Below are 17,933 nucleotides of genomic sequence, written 5' to 3'. Positions count from 1 at the left end.
AGAGCTGACGATTTGTGTTGTTGGATGCTCTGTTGATGCTAATGCAGGGCTTGGTCGGAATGATACTCTGTTCTGATTGTTGCTAGTATATGTTGCTGAAAGGGGAAAAAAAAGTAGTTCTGATTGGAGCGTTCAGTTTATTTTCAAGACAACCCACGATGCAAAAACTCAACTAAACCATTGCAAGTTTGAAAGGCTGCTAAATGGATAAATCAAACGTGAACCAAATCGGGCAAATGAAGAGCCAGAAGCAAAAGTCAGCTGCTGCATGAATGAATCGAACAGAACACAAGGTTTCTCATGGAAGTGGTTCTGATCTGATGTCCTGAAGCAGGAGCACGCCTGACGCCCTTCACTTATTTATTTGCACTGACTGAGTTCGAAGGCCAGAGTCACGCTGGTCCTCAGTCGGACAACGAAAAGCACCAGCCAAACAAAATGCACGCAAATGGACAATTCATCAAGAAAAGAACCGGCACAAGAAATGGCGTCACGGTGGAAGGTGCAAGGCAAGAAGCACAGGTTGGGCACCACTGCTTATTAAACAGTAGATTATATACAACTCGCTTCCACAAAGATTGTTGCTGAAAAGAAACATACACCCACACCACCTACACCCTCAGGTTTGTTGCTGCTGAAGACAAAAGTTACTGCACCGCAATCCATGCATACAAATGCCCGAACTCAGGGCATGGGCAGCCTAACGACACTATATACATTCATTACATACATAGTCCTAGTTACTAGCTAAGCAGTAGGAGAGGCAAGGCGTTGTCCATCTGCAATTGTGTCATAGCTGATGGCTTCTAACACATGGCGCAAACAAATGGGAAATGGCACAATTACCTCTTTCAGAGGAGGCCCAAGCTGGCCTGGCAGTCCAAAAAGCCTCCAAAATTCAAGGCAAATGAATGCCAACCACGACTTCAGCCATCGGAGCAATGATGGGCATTTTTACCCCCCATAATCAACGGTAGGAAGAACAGAATTAGAGGGACGTTAGCAATCTGCAGTCTTCTTTGGTTGATGGGCTCCATGTTAGATGACTCATTCAGACTGTGAGCTTACATCACTCAACTTGCTGGTGTCACTACTACCCGGTAACTTTGACTTGGATGTCAGCTTCTTCGCCTCCTCATACGTGTAAATGTAAATTCTTTTCACCATGTCGCAAAACTCACTGAAGGAAAATGCATTGCACAGGGATTAGGACTTCAAAACTGAAAATGCACACACATCCATAGTGATAAAATGTAAGGGTTCTTACTTCCAAGGATCATCCCCAACAAGCATCATGTCATCCTCGTCATCAGTGTAAATGACCCGCCATTTCTTGAGTGTGGAACCTAGCTCCCCCTGAATATCAAACATCTCCTCCAACTTATGGAAAAGATCACTATAGCCACTAAGCTTTGTCAGGTCTACAGCCCTTCCAACAGCCATTCCTTGCATAATTACCTGCATGCACAACATTAATCAGTTCGCTGTGAACCACAAGCAAGAAAACAAGACCTTGATAATCAAAACTAGTGTGACAGAAAATTACCTTGGTGCAGCTCCTCACTTGCCGGCTTTGGGATTCAAGAGGCAATTGCTCACTGCTAGCTCCTGGGGCATCAGAATTGTTGACATCAGATGGCTGTGAGAGCTTATCCGAGCTCAACTCTACTAGTGAGGCAGCAGTTTGGTCATAACCAAGAGCTGGAGCAGTAACCACAGGTAATACTTCATCCTCAGTTGAGCATATATCAATCCCAAACAATCTGCAACCACCAGAATTATGTTCTTGCTTCTTTTCAACTATGACAGTGTTGGTGCTAGCAGCGCAGGAGTCAGCTCTTGTATCCCTTGCCGACCAGTAGAACTGACTGTTTAGCATGGATGGCTCATTCTTTGCGTTGAAATTGACATTTGATGATGATGAGAAGGTTGATGTGGGAATTGAAGGAAATAACTCCCGAGCACGTTGTGGTTCCGAGAATGATAGAGTCCGGGCTGAGTCAGTTGGGGATTTCCATAGTCCTAACATGAATGGAACAAGAGCTTAGATCCTACAGCAGGACAGCACATCATATTCATATCCTAGAATGCTTAAGGTATCCATAAACTGAACGTTCAACAATTTTATTTAAGAAGCAGAGCCCTATTTTGTATCAAGTATTAAGGGACTCCTTACCAAAGCCAGAAGGCAGTTCTGCAACCATAGAAGGTGAAGCTGGGGGTCGTGCCCGCTTTTTCCTTAATGGAGGTTGAGGGGATTGTGGCTGAGCTGCATCTAGCGGTTCCACCTCCCATGGTGAGATTCTGTCAGGACGAAGAATGGATGAAGGCTCATCCCATTGGACCTGGCAGGTATAAAAGTTTAGATTAATATTTGGGAGGCAAAAAAAAAAGACAACGAATCTGAACAATTTGCAGATATCACGCTACTTCCAATTTAACCCCCAAAAAATCTACATTACCTTTAGAGATCTCCAGTCAGAATCTGCCCAGAGAGATTTTGACATTGCCGGCAAACTCCTGATATCAATAATTGTTCCACTGAACCTGTAGCCACAGATAGAGATGTTTATTTTGGTCCCAGCATAAATAAAATGGTTAAAATGAAAGCAGGACCAACTTGTTGAAACTTGAAAGCAAGTCCAAACTGTACCTTCTTTCAGGAGCTTCATCACCTTCAAATCTCATCTTAAACCTCATTCCAACAGACATTTTCTGCTTCTTAGCTTCAAGGTATTTGTTGACGCTCACAATAAAATCAGAGCGGCTAGTTCTGAGGAACAAAATAAAAGGAGAATAAAGTTTAGCTGGCAAGACTATGAAGGAAATAAAACATGCATGCATTAGTGCTAACTAGGATAACCATAGTGGTCCACTTTGGTTTACTGAAAATGGCAAGTGTTAAGACAATCACTAAATGCATGGAGTACCTAGAAATATTCAACTTGTCTACAACTAAAGCAGAGTATTTAATTGGTAATTGACTCTGTTTGAACAGAACACAAGTTGCAAATGAAAGTACACTTAATCCATTATTTTCCATTTTAAATACACAATGTTATGCTACAAAACAATGCAATACAATGAAATGAATAAATAAAAGATTATCAAACCTTGGTTTGTAGAAAACAGAAAAGAGGGTTCCGGTGGAGATGGCATGGGAGGCTGTTGCCAAGACTCCAAGATGCATGCTGTGGCTTGATATGACAGATGAGGGCATGCTATTTACTTGCCTCATGAGCCTCCTTACGCCAACTCGTAGCTCACCATTTTCACCTCTGCCACTCAGAAGAACAATAATTAGTACAAGTAGTCCCTACACTAATCAAGTTCATCCACAATTAAACCAAAAGCAAGGAGACAGATGCAAATGCACCAAACATCTGCATTTATCATGCTTATGGTGTTGTACCTCATGAAGATAAATGCATCACCAGCAACCAATCTTTTTGAGCTAACAAAGACGCTCCAGCCAGTAGTAAGGAGATGCCTCTTCGGTTGTCCTGAAAGAACATGGAAAGGCGGGCATGAGACCAAAAAAATGGAAATGGAGCTACTGCATCAGTACTCGCTGTGTGTATGTGCAATGTCTGTACTAGATTACACCAAATTAAGAGCTACACAGATAAGGCTATCTTTCGAGGAATAGAAGGTATTTTCAATCCAAGCTGCGAAGAGTGTAAGCTCACCTCGAAAAATGTGCCGGAAATGCCATTCAGTACCATGGAGATCTTTGGCAACCAGTTCTTGACAAGGTGGATTCTGAGACATGTCCTGCAAAATTTACACATGATAATATATCTGGTAATCAAGAAATCACTTTGAGGCATATAACTTTTCTGATGCTAACCAGCTGAGGAAGACATTCTTCAGCATGCCTCCGAAGAACAGAAAACCCGCCATGAGTGCTTGTATCTGAAGCTGTCAGTGTCTTGCAGAAGGAATGAGCAGTGCATTTCTCAGGTTCTTGTAGTTCGGGGTCCGGGCTGGTGAGTTCGCTTTGCTGATCAAGCATATTTAGGAAAAACAAATAAAATGTATGTACATCTAAAATGGCAATGATGTAGAACTAAGCTAAAATTAAAGCAATAGCACTTGAATATTCTCAAGATTAAAAATATGCAGACTTACATCAGCTTCAGGTTGCAGCATGATTTGAGCATAAACTTCATCTGAATCAGCTTCCGCCTGAATTGCAGAGTACAGAAGATTAAGGACAATTACAATATTTCTCGCTTCAGTACCTAAGCTAACCAATCCCTCGGCACACATATGCAAAGAGGTTGCACCAGACAAATTTTAAAAAATGCACTCACCCGTAGTTCCACGTTGACTACACTGCATAGGATCTTGGATGGTAGATTGAACATGGGTAGGTACTGGTCAAGCTGCTGGTGTGTGGACGCCTCGAGCTATAAAAGAGACCATGAACAGTTCGAGGAAAAGAAACCCCAATCAGCTAATGCATGTGCATATGGAGGCACCACAAAATAAAAGATTGAACAAGGAAGGTTGAGAGAAACGGTATCTAAACCAATCAGTACCTGCTCCATATGGCCCTGGGGAAAGTAATAGACTCGCTCGCCTTGTCTAGGAACTGTGACCAACGGACCAGCACACGCATGCCAGAGCTCCCGGTACAGCGCATTGCTTGACATTCCTGAATAGAAGCAATTGATTCGCATCAAATGGTCATCAGACGAAATACAGAGCATATAGAGCTTGCTGTTTTTCTTCACTTCATAGTACCAACTTGTAATTGATAATCATTTTCAATCTGAAGCATAACGAAGAATGTAAACTTAACAAAAACACATGGATCCACCGCATCGAAACATCTCAAGCAACAATACTGATGCCAAAGTAGCCACATGTAGCAGACACAGAAAATCAGAGTAACAGGATCTAGATTCGTAATAGATACCTGTTCCAAACGTTTCCCCATTTGGGAAATCGTGATTGGCATGCCTCCGTACAAGGAGAAACTTGGAGAGAACAACTAAACTAAAAATAAAACGGCAATTATACAGCGCAACAAATTATGTCGGCAGAGAACAATTTATAGGAATAATCAAGAGGTGTGGCAACCCACAATTATTTCAAGGGAAATCGCTGGTTCCCCCAATATTTTTGCTTTGTAATACCGACTGAAATTATGAGAATTCCGCAACGTTTTCCACCAAATTAGTCAACTATTGAAGTCCACCGAACGAACTCGACCCTATCCAGCCCCCAGGGACTCGGTTCGTGGCAGCCCAATTCAGCGAAACCGCAGCAAGTTCAGAGAAGAAGCAGCTCCCGAGGACAGGACACTACTAAGGGAACGGGAATTCATGTAGGGGCAAGAATCCAAACCTGTGCCAGCAGCCGCTCCGGGGTTCGCCACGTCCATCGCCGCGGCCATATCTTCCAGGCCGAACGATGGCGAGCCAAACAAAACAACAGCGGGCAGGGACCCCTCGCGATCTACCGACGCAGTGCTATCCGCGCCGCGGCCGGCTGGGCTCCATGGATCTGCAGCGACGACGCCCGCGGGCCGGCACAACCAGACCCTCCGCGCAGCTCACTGGGGGGCTCCGGGAGGCGGAAGGTCTCGGCAGGGGAGCTAGCCGACGGCGCGGGCGCGGGATCTCCGGGGAAGGGGAAGCCGGAGGCAGCCGGGCGTGTGTGGCGCGAAGGTGGAGCTGGGGGGAAGGCGTGAGCCGGGGGGCGGGTGGCGTCGGACTTGACTAGCCTGGCCTCGACAGCGAGCGGCGGTCGCGGTCGCGGCGGCAAGGGGGAGGCAGCAGCAGCGGAGGGGGGGAGTGGGAAGCGCCGAGACCGAGAGAGACCGGCGGGGCGGATCGGGACTGGGCGCGGTGGGTGGGTGGCTGCGGCTCGGTTAACTTGTCACGGGCGCGCGCGCGGCTGGCCGGCACGGCCGCCTCCGGGTTGGTTGGGTCTTCGGCGGCCGTACCCCGCCGTGGGCCGCGCCGCGCGCCCCACCCCGTGTGCCCGGCCGGGGCCCCGGCGCGCGCATCGCCGTACGCGGGAGCGAATCTTTTCCTGCTGCTGGTGCAGTGTACGGGTAGTCGGGTACGTACCCGTACGAGCAGCGGGGCGTGGCGCGTCCCCCCGTCCTCGCCCGCCTCGTACTGTCATCTCCCCGACGCTGCCGCCGGGGCGGAGCCACCGCCGGGCTGTCCTTCACGTGAGGTCCCGTCGGGGGATGCCCCCGCCGCGCGGCGGCCGCGAGCCGGCGGCACGACAGCGAGGCTGTGGCGGCCTGCGCATCCCCACATGGGGGGTGGCTGGCCTGGCCGGCGAGCGGGCCGGCCTCGCGCTGCGTGATCGAGCCAGGACAGTACGTGGCGCCGGGGTCTGGGGCTACTGGCCTGCTGACACTGTGCCGTCACTCACTGGTCATACTGCTGCAGGTGTGCCCGGTGCCCCCCGCGACAGCGCAGTGCCCGACGCGCCCGTCCCCGTAAAGGCTGGCGTCAGTGCTGGACGAAAAACTCATAACCGGCTAGCTTGCTTGACTCGCTTTTAACAGCTCGATTCAAACTCGACTCGTTTTAGAATGAGCTAGCTTATTTTATAATAAGCCAGCTCGGTTTATATCCAGGCAGCTCGAGCTGACTCGTGAGCTGTTCGTAAGCCATAACAAGCCAAGTTAAATCTCAAGCTAACAACTAAAATTGGCTCGCGAGCTGCTTCTATCTTGCTTTTGGTGTTTATATATTACCTACAAGTCTGATCAGTCTAGCACTCAAGTTGTTGCTCATTTATTTTACTTATGTAAAATATATGAGTATGACTATCATGGACTTATGGTCATGGTTATGTCATAGTTGTGGTGGGCTGGACAAAAATTTTGTGGAATTATGGATCAATCGCTAAACTCCGCCTATGCTGACTGGAAGACTCTCCTAAGTCGTCTCAGCATAGCCGGTCCCAAGCCCGTGTAAAGAATGAGGGTTGCGGTAGGTTTTGGCAAACCAGCATAAAAATAGCCACTCTAATGGATTTGAAACCCACAAGAAACTCGTTGGGGGCGTAACCCTCTTAGCGACGCGATACATCGGAACCCGGGTGTGGTGATAAATGGGCAAGGGCCGGGTCGCCATCCCCCCAAGGACGCGTCGTATCATGACCTGGGTACGATGATAAGTGAGTAAGGGTCGGGTCGTCACCTGAATGGCGCGCTACATCTACGCCCGGGTGTAGTGAAAAATGAGCAAGGGTCTTCGCACTTTCCTCGACGGGTGCGAAGGGTAAGAAAGTTAGCTGAGCCAACTAGGATTCGTATAGGTAGCTGGAACGTAGGGTCCCTAACGGGTAAGTTGCGAGAGCTAGTTAATGCAGCAATTAGGAGACGTGTAAATATCCTATGCGTTCAGGAGACTAAATGGAAGAGCCAGAAGGCGAAGGAGGTTGAGGATACCGGCTTCAAGCTTTGGTACACGGGAGCAACTCCGGATAGGAATGATGTAGGCATCTTGATTGATAGGAGCCTTAAGGATGGAGTCGTAGAGGTTAGAAGGCAAGGCGACCGGATTATCCTAATCCGGTTGATAGTTGGAGATTCTATTTTGAATGTGATCAGTGCCTATGCCCCTCAGGTAGGCCTTAGTGTGAGCACCAAGATGCAGTTCTGGGAAGATTTATATAGCATGGTTAGTACCGTGCCTACCAGCGAGAAACTCTTCATAGGAGGAGATCTCAACGGCCATGTGGGTGCGACTAATGTAGGGTTCGAGCGAGTGCACGGGGGTTTTGGGTATGGTAGCAGGAGTCAAGAGGGGGAGGATGTGTTGAACTTCGCGTTAGCCTACGACTTGTTGATAGCGAATACTATGTTTAAGAAGAGGGAATCCCATCTTGTGACGTTTCGTAGTGGACAACACTCGAGCCAGATTGACTTTATCCTTGCTAGGAGGGAGGATAGACGTGATTGTTTAGATTGTAAGGTGATACCTGGGGAGTGTGTTGTCCCACAACACAAGCTTGTGGTGGCGGACTTTCGTCTTCGGGTACGTGTCCACCGGGACAAACATGACAAGATTGCGAGAACAAAGTGGTGGAAGCTTAGAGGGGAAGCGGCACAAGCGTTTAAGGAAAGGATGCTAGGTGAGGGGCCTTGGGAAGAAGGAGAAGACGCAGATGACATGTGGCTAAAGATGGCAACATGTGTTCGGAAGGCGGCCTCAGAGGTGTTTGGCGTGAGTAGGGGAGGCAAACAGGAGGGGAAAGACACCTGGTGGTGGAACGACGAGGTGCAAAAGGCTATTAAGGAGAAGAAGGAGTGTTTCAAGCGCCTCCACCTTGACAAGAGTGCAGCCAACATCGAGGGCTATAAATTAGCGAAGAGGGTTGCAAAGCGAGCTGTGAGTGTAGTAAAGGGTAAGGCGTATGATGACCTGTATCAGCGGCTAGGCACAAAAGAAGGGGAGAAGGACATTTATAGGATGGCTAGGTTCCGCGAGCGGAAGACAAGGAACATCAAACAAATCAAATGCATTAAGGATGGGACAGATCGACTGTTAGTGAAGGATGATGAGATCATGGATAGATGGAGAGAGTACTTCGACAAGTTGTTTAACGGGGAGAGTGAGGGCCCTACCCTTGAGTTAGATAACTCTTTTGACGACACCAACAGACGTTTTGTGAGGAGAATTCAGGAGGTAGAGATCAGGGAGGCTTTGAAGAGGATGAAGGGAGATAAAGCGATGGGCCCTGATGGTATCCCCATTGAGGTGTGGAGATGCCTAGGAGATAGAGCAATAGTATGGTTAACTAAGCTTTTTAATCTCATTTTTCGGTTAAACAAGATGCAGGAAGAATGGAGGAGAAGTATATTGGTACCTATCTTCAAAAACAAGGGCGATGTTCAAAGTTGTACTAACTACCGTGGGATTAAGCTGATGAGCCATACGATGAAGCTTTGGGAGAGGGTTATCGAGCATCGCCTAAGAAGAGTGACAAGTGTGACCCAAAACCAATTTGGGTTCATGCCTGGAAGGTCAACCATGGAGGCGATTTTCTTAATACGACAATTGATGGAGAGATATAGAGAGCAGAAGAAAGACTTGCACATGGTCTTCATTGACCTTGAGAAGGCATATGACAAAGTACCGAGAAATGTCATGTGGTGGGCCTTGGAGAAGCACAAAGTCCCAACTAAGTACATTACCCTCATTAAGGATATGTACAAGGATGCGACGACGTTTGTCCGGACATGTGATGGCAACACCACTGACTTTTCTATTAACATAGGCCTACATCAAGGGTCAGCATGGAGCCCTTTTTTATTTGCTTTAGTGATGGATGAGGTCACAAGGGATATACAAGGTGAGATCCCTTGGTGTATGCTCTTTGCTGATGATGTGGTGCTAGTTGACGAGAGTAGGACAGGGGTTAATAGGAAGTTAGAGCTGTGGAGACGCACGTTAGAGTCGAAAGGATTCAGACTTAGTAGGACCAAGACCGAGTACATGATGTGCAATTTCTGCGCGACTAGGCATGAGGGGGGAGACGTTAGTCTAGATGGGCAAGTGGTGGTCCAGAAGGATACTTTTCGGTATTTAGGATCGGTACTACAAAAGGATGGCGACATTGATGAAGATGTTAGACATAGAATTTCAGCTGGCTGGTTGAAATGGCGGCAAGCCTCTGGCATACTTTATGACAAGAGGGTGCCACAAAAGTTAAAAGGCAAATTCTATAGGACAGCAATTCGTCCGGCGATGTTATACGGTGCTGAATGTTGGCCTACAAAAAGCCGACATGTCCAGCAACTGAGTGTAGCAGAGATGCGGATGTTGCGGTGGTTTTGCGGGCACACAAGGAGGGATAGAGTCCGGAACGAAGTTATTCGGGATAGGGTCGGGGTGGCACCAATTGAGGAGAAACTTACCCAGCATCGGTCGAGATGGTTTGGACATGTCCAACGAAGGCCTCCTGAAGCGCCGGTGCGTAATGGGGTTCTTGAGCGGGTCGATAATGTAAAGAGGGGTAGAGGTAGACCTAAACTGACGTGGGATGAGTCGGTTAAGAGAGACCTTAAGGATTGGAATATTTCTAAAGAGATAGCTTTGAATAGGAGCGCTTGGAGACTAGCTATCAATGTGCCTGAACCCTGAACTTATTTCTTTCGGGTTTCATCTCTAGCCTACCCCAACTTGCTTGGGAAAAAAAGCTATATTGTTGTTGTTGTTGTATGGATCAATCGCTAGATAAATTATATTCTACATTGTTAAAATTATAAATACTTTATGTTTGTTGCTCACTGTTTTTATAAATTCCCCTATACTGTGTTTTTTTTTTGGCTCGCGAACCAAACAAGCTGGCTCGAATTTTTTAGCGAGCTGAGCCGAGCTAATCTAATAGCTCGTTTGTATAACGAGCAGCTCATTAACGAGCCGAGCTATAACTCGATATCCGGCCCTACCTGCAGACTGCAGCACGAGGCGCGACGGCGTCGAGCGATCGCCGCCCGTACCGTACCCGAAAGATTCCCCCGCGCCTGCTGGCGGGCGGGCCCCGCGCGGGGCGGGCCTAGGCTGCCTAGCTGACTAGAGGCGCATCAGCGTGTCCCTCGCCGACCCGGCATGCGACCGCCCCCCAAAGCGAGGCGTCATGTCGCGCGGCAAAGGGAAAGCGGGGAAGCGTGCCCGCCCGCCCCGCTCCCGCGCCCGCGACCCGCCGAGCAGGCGCGCCAAACCCCCCGTGTCGTGGGAACGGGCGCTCGCGGGGACAAGTGGCGCCACGTGGTGTGTGAACGGCGAGCGACGGACGGTTTGCAGAGTCCAACAAGGCAGCTCGCTCCCTCCCTCCTGTACTCCCCTAGAAAGAGGTCTTGTATGGTTCGTACTATAATTATAGCATGCTAAGAATAATAATAATTTTGACCACTAATTACGGTGTCAAATAAAGTCAATTTACAAAATCAACTTCAGAACTCCGTGCTAGTGACCTTAAAAAATCTAATGAGATCTTTGACCGTGTGATTAGATGATGGTTACTGTAGCTAATCATCGATTAATTACCGTTATTAAATTCGTCGCGAAAAGTTACACCCATCCCTGAAAAAGTTTTGCAAATAGATTTAATTTAGTATTTTATACATACGAGATTCTTTTCTCGAAAAACGTACGCGCTAGTTTTGTTGCAAAACTAAACAAGACCATAGAATGCGCCCTCAATTTCCTAGCGGTAAAAAAAAACCGGCAACTGGTTCAAAAGATACTAAAAGAAGACACTAGTAGTATTGGCGAGCAACATGCTCTCCCAAACCGAATTTTTCGCTGCAGTAGTCTCCGCCACACGATTCTCTACCGAATATACTATATTCGACACGGATCCACGGGAGCGATCGCCGGCAGCAATTTGATCCGGTCGAGACGAGAAGCGGGTGGCGGAAGAATTCAGCGACAAGGCGACGGGGGCGAAGGGAGTGAGGAAAAAACAGGCCGGCGTGACGGGAACAGGAGTAGTGGGGGGCGAGGAGCGCGTCCCTGTCCGACCCCCGGGCCGGGCGGGCCTCGCGGGGTTTCGCGTACGTTTCCTCCGGAACTTCCCCGTCGATCCGTCGATTATTTCTCGGCGGAGAACGAAAGCGAGGGCGACGTTTTCGGTCGGGTTCCGGCAGCATCGGTTGGTTGGGTTGCTGCCTCCCGAGCCCCGGCTCACTCATCTTTGGCGAGTTTTTTTAGAATAAAATCTTTGGCGAGTTTTTATGCGACACACGTGTTTCGTGAGTGCGCCGGGTTATTGGTGCACGTTGATCGCGTGATCGGGATAGGATCGGATCGGATCGGATCAGATCAGACGGCAGTCGCGGCGGGGACCGGCTGCTACGCGCGGTTCCCCGTGTAATTCCTGGCCCCGACCCGGAGCCAAACTTACAGCATAGCTTGGACAGAAGTACCACTGAATTACCTTGCGTGTGCCACAGGAGTAAACGGTCAACTTAGTACTACTATCACAGCAACCGGAAGTGATCCCTGCATGCCGTCCCGGTCACGAGTCAAGTGTGGGGAGATTTAACAACAGCCAGCGCCAGTCAGCGGCCAGCTTTCCTCTTTACGAGTACTCCTACTCCCCAACGACCGCCCCGCGATTATAGTTTAACAATAATCCCGACTCCTACGGGACGATTAAATAAATCACACAAACCCAGCGCCAATACTCTAGTCTCCATTATTGCGGCTAAACTAAACTAGTGCTGATCCTACCACCAGTGGCGTTAAACAATAGCGGACGCCGACGGGTCCGCCGCCACCGGATTGGTCGCCGGCGGGGAGGCTGCCGGGGCGGGCCGGTGGGGTGGGGGAGGCGGAGGCAGGGCACGGGAAAAGGGGGCAGGGCGACGGGGACGGCACCAACCCAACCCGCCCTGGCAGGCTGTGCCCCGATTAGCGTCACAGGGAAGGGGGACTAAACAAAGTGCGCTGGGTGGCTAATCCAACCTTGGAACGGAGGGTAGTGGTATGTTGATGCCCGCCGGCGCGGCCTCCTGACGGGCGCCATGGGCCAAGATCCTCGTCGCGGATCCCTTCTTTGATTCTGCTAGAGTAGTATATATAACCCAAGTTGTTTAGTATATATATATAATAAAGTGGTGGTGGCATCAGTCGCATGAATTGAAATACGATGGATTAAGGCCAAAGCTATAGCCAGCCCTTTGCAACTTTGTGGAATAATCGTCACGATATGCCCTGCCTAACTGCCAAGAAACAGAAAACACAGTTTAGGCCCTGTTTAGTTGAAACGCAAAATTTTTTTGCGAAAGAATCTTGCTAATTTGAAGTACTAAATGAAATCTATTTACAAAACTTTTTGCACAGATGGGTTGTAAATCGCGAGACGAATCTAATGATGCTAATTAATTCATAATTAACGGATGGTTACTGTAGCATTACTATTGTAAATCATAGATTAAGTAAGCTCATTAGATTCGTCTCGCGATTTACAGCCCATCCATGCAAAAAGTTTTATAAATAGACTTCATTTAGTACTCCATGCATGTGTCGAAACATTCGATGTGATGTTTTTTCGTTTACAGGTTCATGCGGTGGGAACTAAACAGGGTCTTATTTGTCCGGAAATAAAGCAGTAGTATTTATAATGTCCATGTGTTGTAGTACCTTTGATTCCATAACATTTCACTAAAAAAAAGGATTTGCTACGACACATCGTCCAACACACCCCTGAGCTGCTCTGCCTACCAGAAGAAGCTCACGCACCGGTTAGGTGACAGTACTTGCGGGGAGGGGGTTGAGCCCGAGTGGCTCCTAGAGCCCCCTCCCACGCCGGGGCACCTTTGCAGCCTTCCTACTGGAAAAAAAAAAGTGACAGTACTTGTTTTATTTTTTTATGGCGCGGATCATCCTTATTACTATTAGCTGTTAGAGCAACTAAACAGTCAGATGCAGCCCTCCTTCTGAAAAAAAGAAAAAAAAGTGACAGTACTTGCCCTATTTTCTTATGGCACGTGTCATCCTTATTACTACTAGTTGTTGGTTGCCCTATTTTTTTATGGCGCGGGTCATCCTTATTACTACTAGTTGTTAGAGCAACTGAACAGTCAGATGCTTGGTGTAGTATTTTCTCAGGAATTGAACGGCCAGATCCACACTTATTCCCTCTTGATCAACAGTTTTGTTTTAAGTATAGTTCTAGTTTCGGACGCCACAGGATCCGGACCTGATTGTTTCTAATAACATGAAGCTTTCGGAAAGAGCCCTACATATCCTGCTATCCACCTTAGAAACAGATCGATCCTAAGGTTCTTCTTTTCTTCTTCTTTTTTTTTTTGAAAGGGATCCTAAGGTTGTTCAACAACAAGCTAGACGGAAAGAGTCACTACTATATATACACTTAATAATAAGTCAATGCAAGCTAATAAGGGGACATGATCACACGATTATCCAGTAATGTGCACACCTACCTCCGTTGCACTGTTTCTGGAATACTAGACCTGGACTTGTTATAATCGTTGGTCCGGGAAATGCATGCACCTGATCTTAATAAAAACTTGAGATACGATCAGGTAGCACATCCATTTTAATTTTAAGGCTAGACCTATACTAGTTAGGCACTACTAGTCTTTTAGCTTTTCTTATGATTTCCTGATTCTCCATTACACAGTCGCTTGACCAAGGAGTTGGATACATGGGCAGGCATGAGATCGGTGCTCATCGGCACAATATGTTGTAAAGGAGGGCAAAAGCAAAGAGCAGATCGGGACATAGACGACGACGATGCTTGCTTAACCCGTGCGCATGTTATGCACGCCCCTGTCAGTGCAGTGCAGTCTACACGATCGGTGAGGGTAGTGCAGACATGGTAGCATCCGTCCCTCTCGGTCAATGCCTGAGATAGCTAAGGCATCGTCGCATCGATCGATCGACAAAGAGAACAGCTGGTGGCCACTCAGGCCCTGTGTCTGTGTGTAAACAAGTGCGGAGGATGAGATGCTGCTTCGGTGCTTCGATTAAGTGGAACCGGCCATAGTTAAACCTGCTTTGCCCGTAAGCTAACACGGGAAAGGCAGAGGAGGCGGTGGGTGCTGCGCGTGCGCTGTGGAGAGTGGAGAATGAGTTGGCGACAAGACGCGTGGCTCGATCGGGGGATCTCTCGTTTCCAATGCGCATGGGGGATATATGCCGCGCGCGGTTAGCTACAAGCCTGTTCAAAAACGGTTAATTCGATCGGATGTTCGGATGCAGGAAAGATAAGAGTTGTTCAAAAATGCATTCGCGTCCTTTATATTAGCTTAAAACAAAGAGATATAACTCAAAAAAATCGCTTGGAAAATCAATCCGTTTTGTAATTGCGCCTGGAGCCGTTGCTGGGCCCACCCCTGCCTGGATCTTCGTTTCTGTGCCTGTGCTTGTGCTTGTTCGGCTGCCTCGCCAACTCGCACAGTGGCATCCCTCGTCACCGGTATCCTCCGCTGAGGAGGGCCATGCATCATCCATCTAGCCCGCGGCATCATCATTGCCTCCCGATCCGGGTGATGACTGGGTTGGATTTTGTGCTTGCTTCGTGCTGCAAGGCAAGTTTAATCTACTGGCTCGAGTGCCATCCGTTGCGACGTCGAATTCGTCTACCTGCCGCCTCCGGATGAATACACCCATCCTAGCTAGTCCGGTGCTTGTTCCTCAACATCGTCAAGAGAAGCATGATAATAGCTAGCCCTGGAGGAGCAGCTAGCCTGGTAGCCTCGGAGGCGTTCGTTCAGCAACAGCTGCGGCGGATCAGATGCCATGCTTCTCACCCGCGCCACAGGCCCACAAGGCCACAATGCCACAACCTAGTACCTTGTTCGTAAACTAGCTTAGCTTACGGCCGGAAAAGGGTACCCTGTCAACATTGGATGGCCAGGATATAGCTAATTTATGAACAACTGAAATCCCAGGCAGTCTTGTTTTCAGGAGACATTAACATTACCATGGGAATGGGAGATTTGCTTGCCGAAAGGGTGGGTTGCCTGGCAGACGTACTCACGTCCTCCCACCCCGTAAACACAAAAATACAAAAAAGCAAAATTTTGCGAATTTTTTTTGCTAATTTGAAGTACTAAATGAAGTCTATTTATACAACTTTTTGCATGGATGGGTTGTAAATCGCGAGATGAATCTAATGAGCCTATTTAATCCATGATTTGCAACAGTGATGCTACAGTACCATCCGCTAATTATTAATTACTCATGGATTAATTAGCATCATTAGATTCATCTCGCGATTTACAACCCATCTGTGCAAAAAATTTTGTAAATAGACTTCATTTAGTACTTCAAATTGGTAAGATTCTTTTTGCAAAAAAATTTTGCAAAAAAAACTAAACACGGCCTCATGGGCTCCGGTCCATTTCAACATACCCCGTGGACTTTTAAGCCCAAGAGAGCTAGACAGGCCGCGAGACGCGCGCAAGGCCTTTTGGAGGGAATGGATGGCCCAACTGGATCTGGTTCAATTCAACGAAACTTGAAATGGGCCTCGCTAATGCCTGATCGTTGTTGCTGCTGACTCGACAAAGCAACAGCGAGATGAAGTTGAAAAAAACTCTCAAACCAAGGAGAGAGAGAGATAGAGAGAAAAGATGAAGATGGAAAAGAGAAGGAGACAGGAAAAAAATGAAGATGGAAAAGAGAAGACGGCCTCTCCCAACGTCGTCGAGCCCCTTTGCCGCTTTGCGGGGCCCAGATGCTCCCAAGACCAGGGTTTGCAAAACCGGTGGGAACCGGTACAGTTTGACTGGTCACCATTCAAACCGGTCCAAATTCAAAATTCAAATTTGAATTCAAAAAAATAAAAATAAAATTCTAAAAATACTTCAAAGTGCGACGAATCTAATGGTGTTAAATTTTCTCAAAAATTCGTTCATTTAGTATAGTTTGCGGAATTTTGAAGTTAAATCAAAAAAGAAAAAGAAAAAAACCGACGGCCTGTTAAGGCCCATCGCGCGGCAGCAGGCAGTTTACCTCCCCCAGTATCCCTCAGCGCGACTCGCGCCCCCCTCAGTCCACTCCCCCCCTCGGACGCTCCTATCCGCCGCCAGAACACCCCGTCCGCCGTCCTACCCCGGTTAGCTGCCCGTGGCACTCGGCTAGCCGGTCAGCTGCGCCGGTAAGCCGGGCCGGTAGCAGATCTACCGGTCCAGACCGGTTAGCCGCCTGAGGAGCTCGGTTTACCGGCCCGGAGAGGCGGTAAACCGGCCACGAGCGGCGGTAAGCCGCGGCCAGGTAAGTTTTTTTTCTCTCCTATGATTTAGAGTATTAGATGATTTGTTTTAGGATTTAGGTGTATGACTTAGGTGTATTTAGAATGTAGGTAAGATTTATTTGTATTAGATGATATTTTGCACTATGTAGTAGGTTTTAGGTAGATTTGATTTAGGTGTATTAGATGATTTGTGAAACTATGAATTAGAATATTAGAATATTAGATGATATGTTAGAATATTAGATGATTTTGTGAAACTATCCCGGTGATGAAGAAGATGAGAAGGCTCAGGTGCAGCGTGCCATGGATCTATCGAGAGCGGAATCAGAGTTCCGACGGGAGGTGGAACAGAGAGGAGGTTCATATGAGCGTGGAGGGGGTAGTGGTTCGACGAGGGGGAATGTAATGCAGAGGATGTTTCGAAGGACCACTTCGCAGAGGGAGAGTCCTGTGGTGGAGGACTATAACTTGGCAGCTGGTGGGAGAAGATGAATGACGCAACCAAGGATTGATACAGGCTCCTGGACGCAGAAGGGTAAGAATGCAAAGGAAGCTATTGGTAAAGTTTGGTCAAAGTTTTTCCATATTGTAAGAGTACCTGGAAGACAGGCTGACAGTCCATACTTTGTCAGCGCAGTCAGGGAGACACAGAAGTGGGGTAAGTTTTCTTTCATTGGAATGACACATATGAGCTTACATTCTTGTATCTCATGATTTTCATATGGTTGCAGGTGAAGGTATCACATCACCCACTGGACGGGATATTGATGGCAAGTACCTTGATCAGAACGAGCAAGACTTGAAGACGAGGTACGTAAAGTTTCAGAAAGACTGACCTTTATTTGGCGTCCGTATCAAGAGTCCAAAGATAGCAGCTCAGCCGATGATGATGATGATGATAGTGACGGTGCTGATGCTGGTGGTGGTGCTGCTAGTGGTAGTGGTGGTGCTCGTGGTGTTCGTTTCACAGGTATACATTGCACATATAAATGCACACATATTTCTGACTATAAGTATTTACTACTAATTATGATATATGGTTGATTGCAGGGGAGACTCAGTTCACACATGCTACTCAGGACACTGACCATGAAGCACCGCAATCGCAGAGGAGAACAGGTGGACCGACGGACAACGACACTCCACAGTACTCTTCTTCCTCCTACAGGGATTCCAGACACTCTTTTCACTACCCCATTACTGACATCAGCATGCAGCCA

At 47.9% G+C, this 17,933-nt stretch overlaps 1 protein-coding gene across 1 annotated transcript; it reads right to left on the bottom strand.

Moving 5' to 3' along the window:
• Positions 1-503: 503 nt before the first annotated feature.
• LOC120681479 (auxin response factor 9-like) lies at positions 504-5,903 on the bottom strand. Its single transcript, XM_039962977.1, has 14 exons — positions 5,356-5,903; positions 4,545-4,660; positions 4,317-4,412; positions 4,132-4,188; positions 3,851-4,003; positions 3,690-3,774; positions 3,413-3,503; positions 3,114-3,278; positions 2,654-2,773; positions 2,463-2,547; positions 2,177-2,345; positions 1,547-2,022; positions 1,268-1,458; positions 504-1,180 (listed from the first exon to the last, which is right to left on the bottom strand). Exons 1-14 carry the CDS (start codon positions 5,402-5,404, stop codon positions 1,048-1,050), a joined length of 1,986 nt encoding a protein of 661 aa, XP_039818911.1. The 5' UTR covers positions 5,405-5,903; the 3' UTR covers positions 504-1,047.
• Between the last annotated feature and the right edge of the window lie 12,030 nt (positions 5,904-17,933).

The sequence above is a fragment of the Panicum virgatum genome, chromosome 7N (genome assembly GCF_016808335.1).
Source record: "Panicum virgatum strain AP13 chromosome 7N, P.virgatum_v5, whole genome shotgun sequence".
Classification (NCBI taxonomy): Eukaryota; Viridiplantae; Streptophyta; class Magnoliopsida; order Poales; family Poaceae; genus Panicum; species Panicum virgatum.
This window is presented reverse-complemented; position numbering and strand designations above follow the sequence as displayed.

Bases quoted from the DNA above. Each gene is read 5' to 3' on its own strand.
- LOC120681479 (XM_039962977.1), bottom strand. From the start codon at position 5,404: ATGGCCGCGGCGATGGACGTGGCGAACCCCGGAGCGGCTGCTGGCACA. The intron at 2,774-3,113 runs GTTTGATAATCT...TTTGTTCCTCAG, and splicing joins TCTGTTTTCTACAAACCAAG to AACTAGCCGCTCTGATTTTA. The intron at 1,459-1,546 runs GTAATTTTCTGT...TTGTGCATGCAG, and splicing joins AAGTGAGGAGCTGCACCAAG to GTAATTATGCAAGGAATGGC.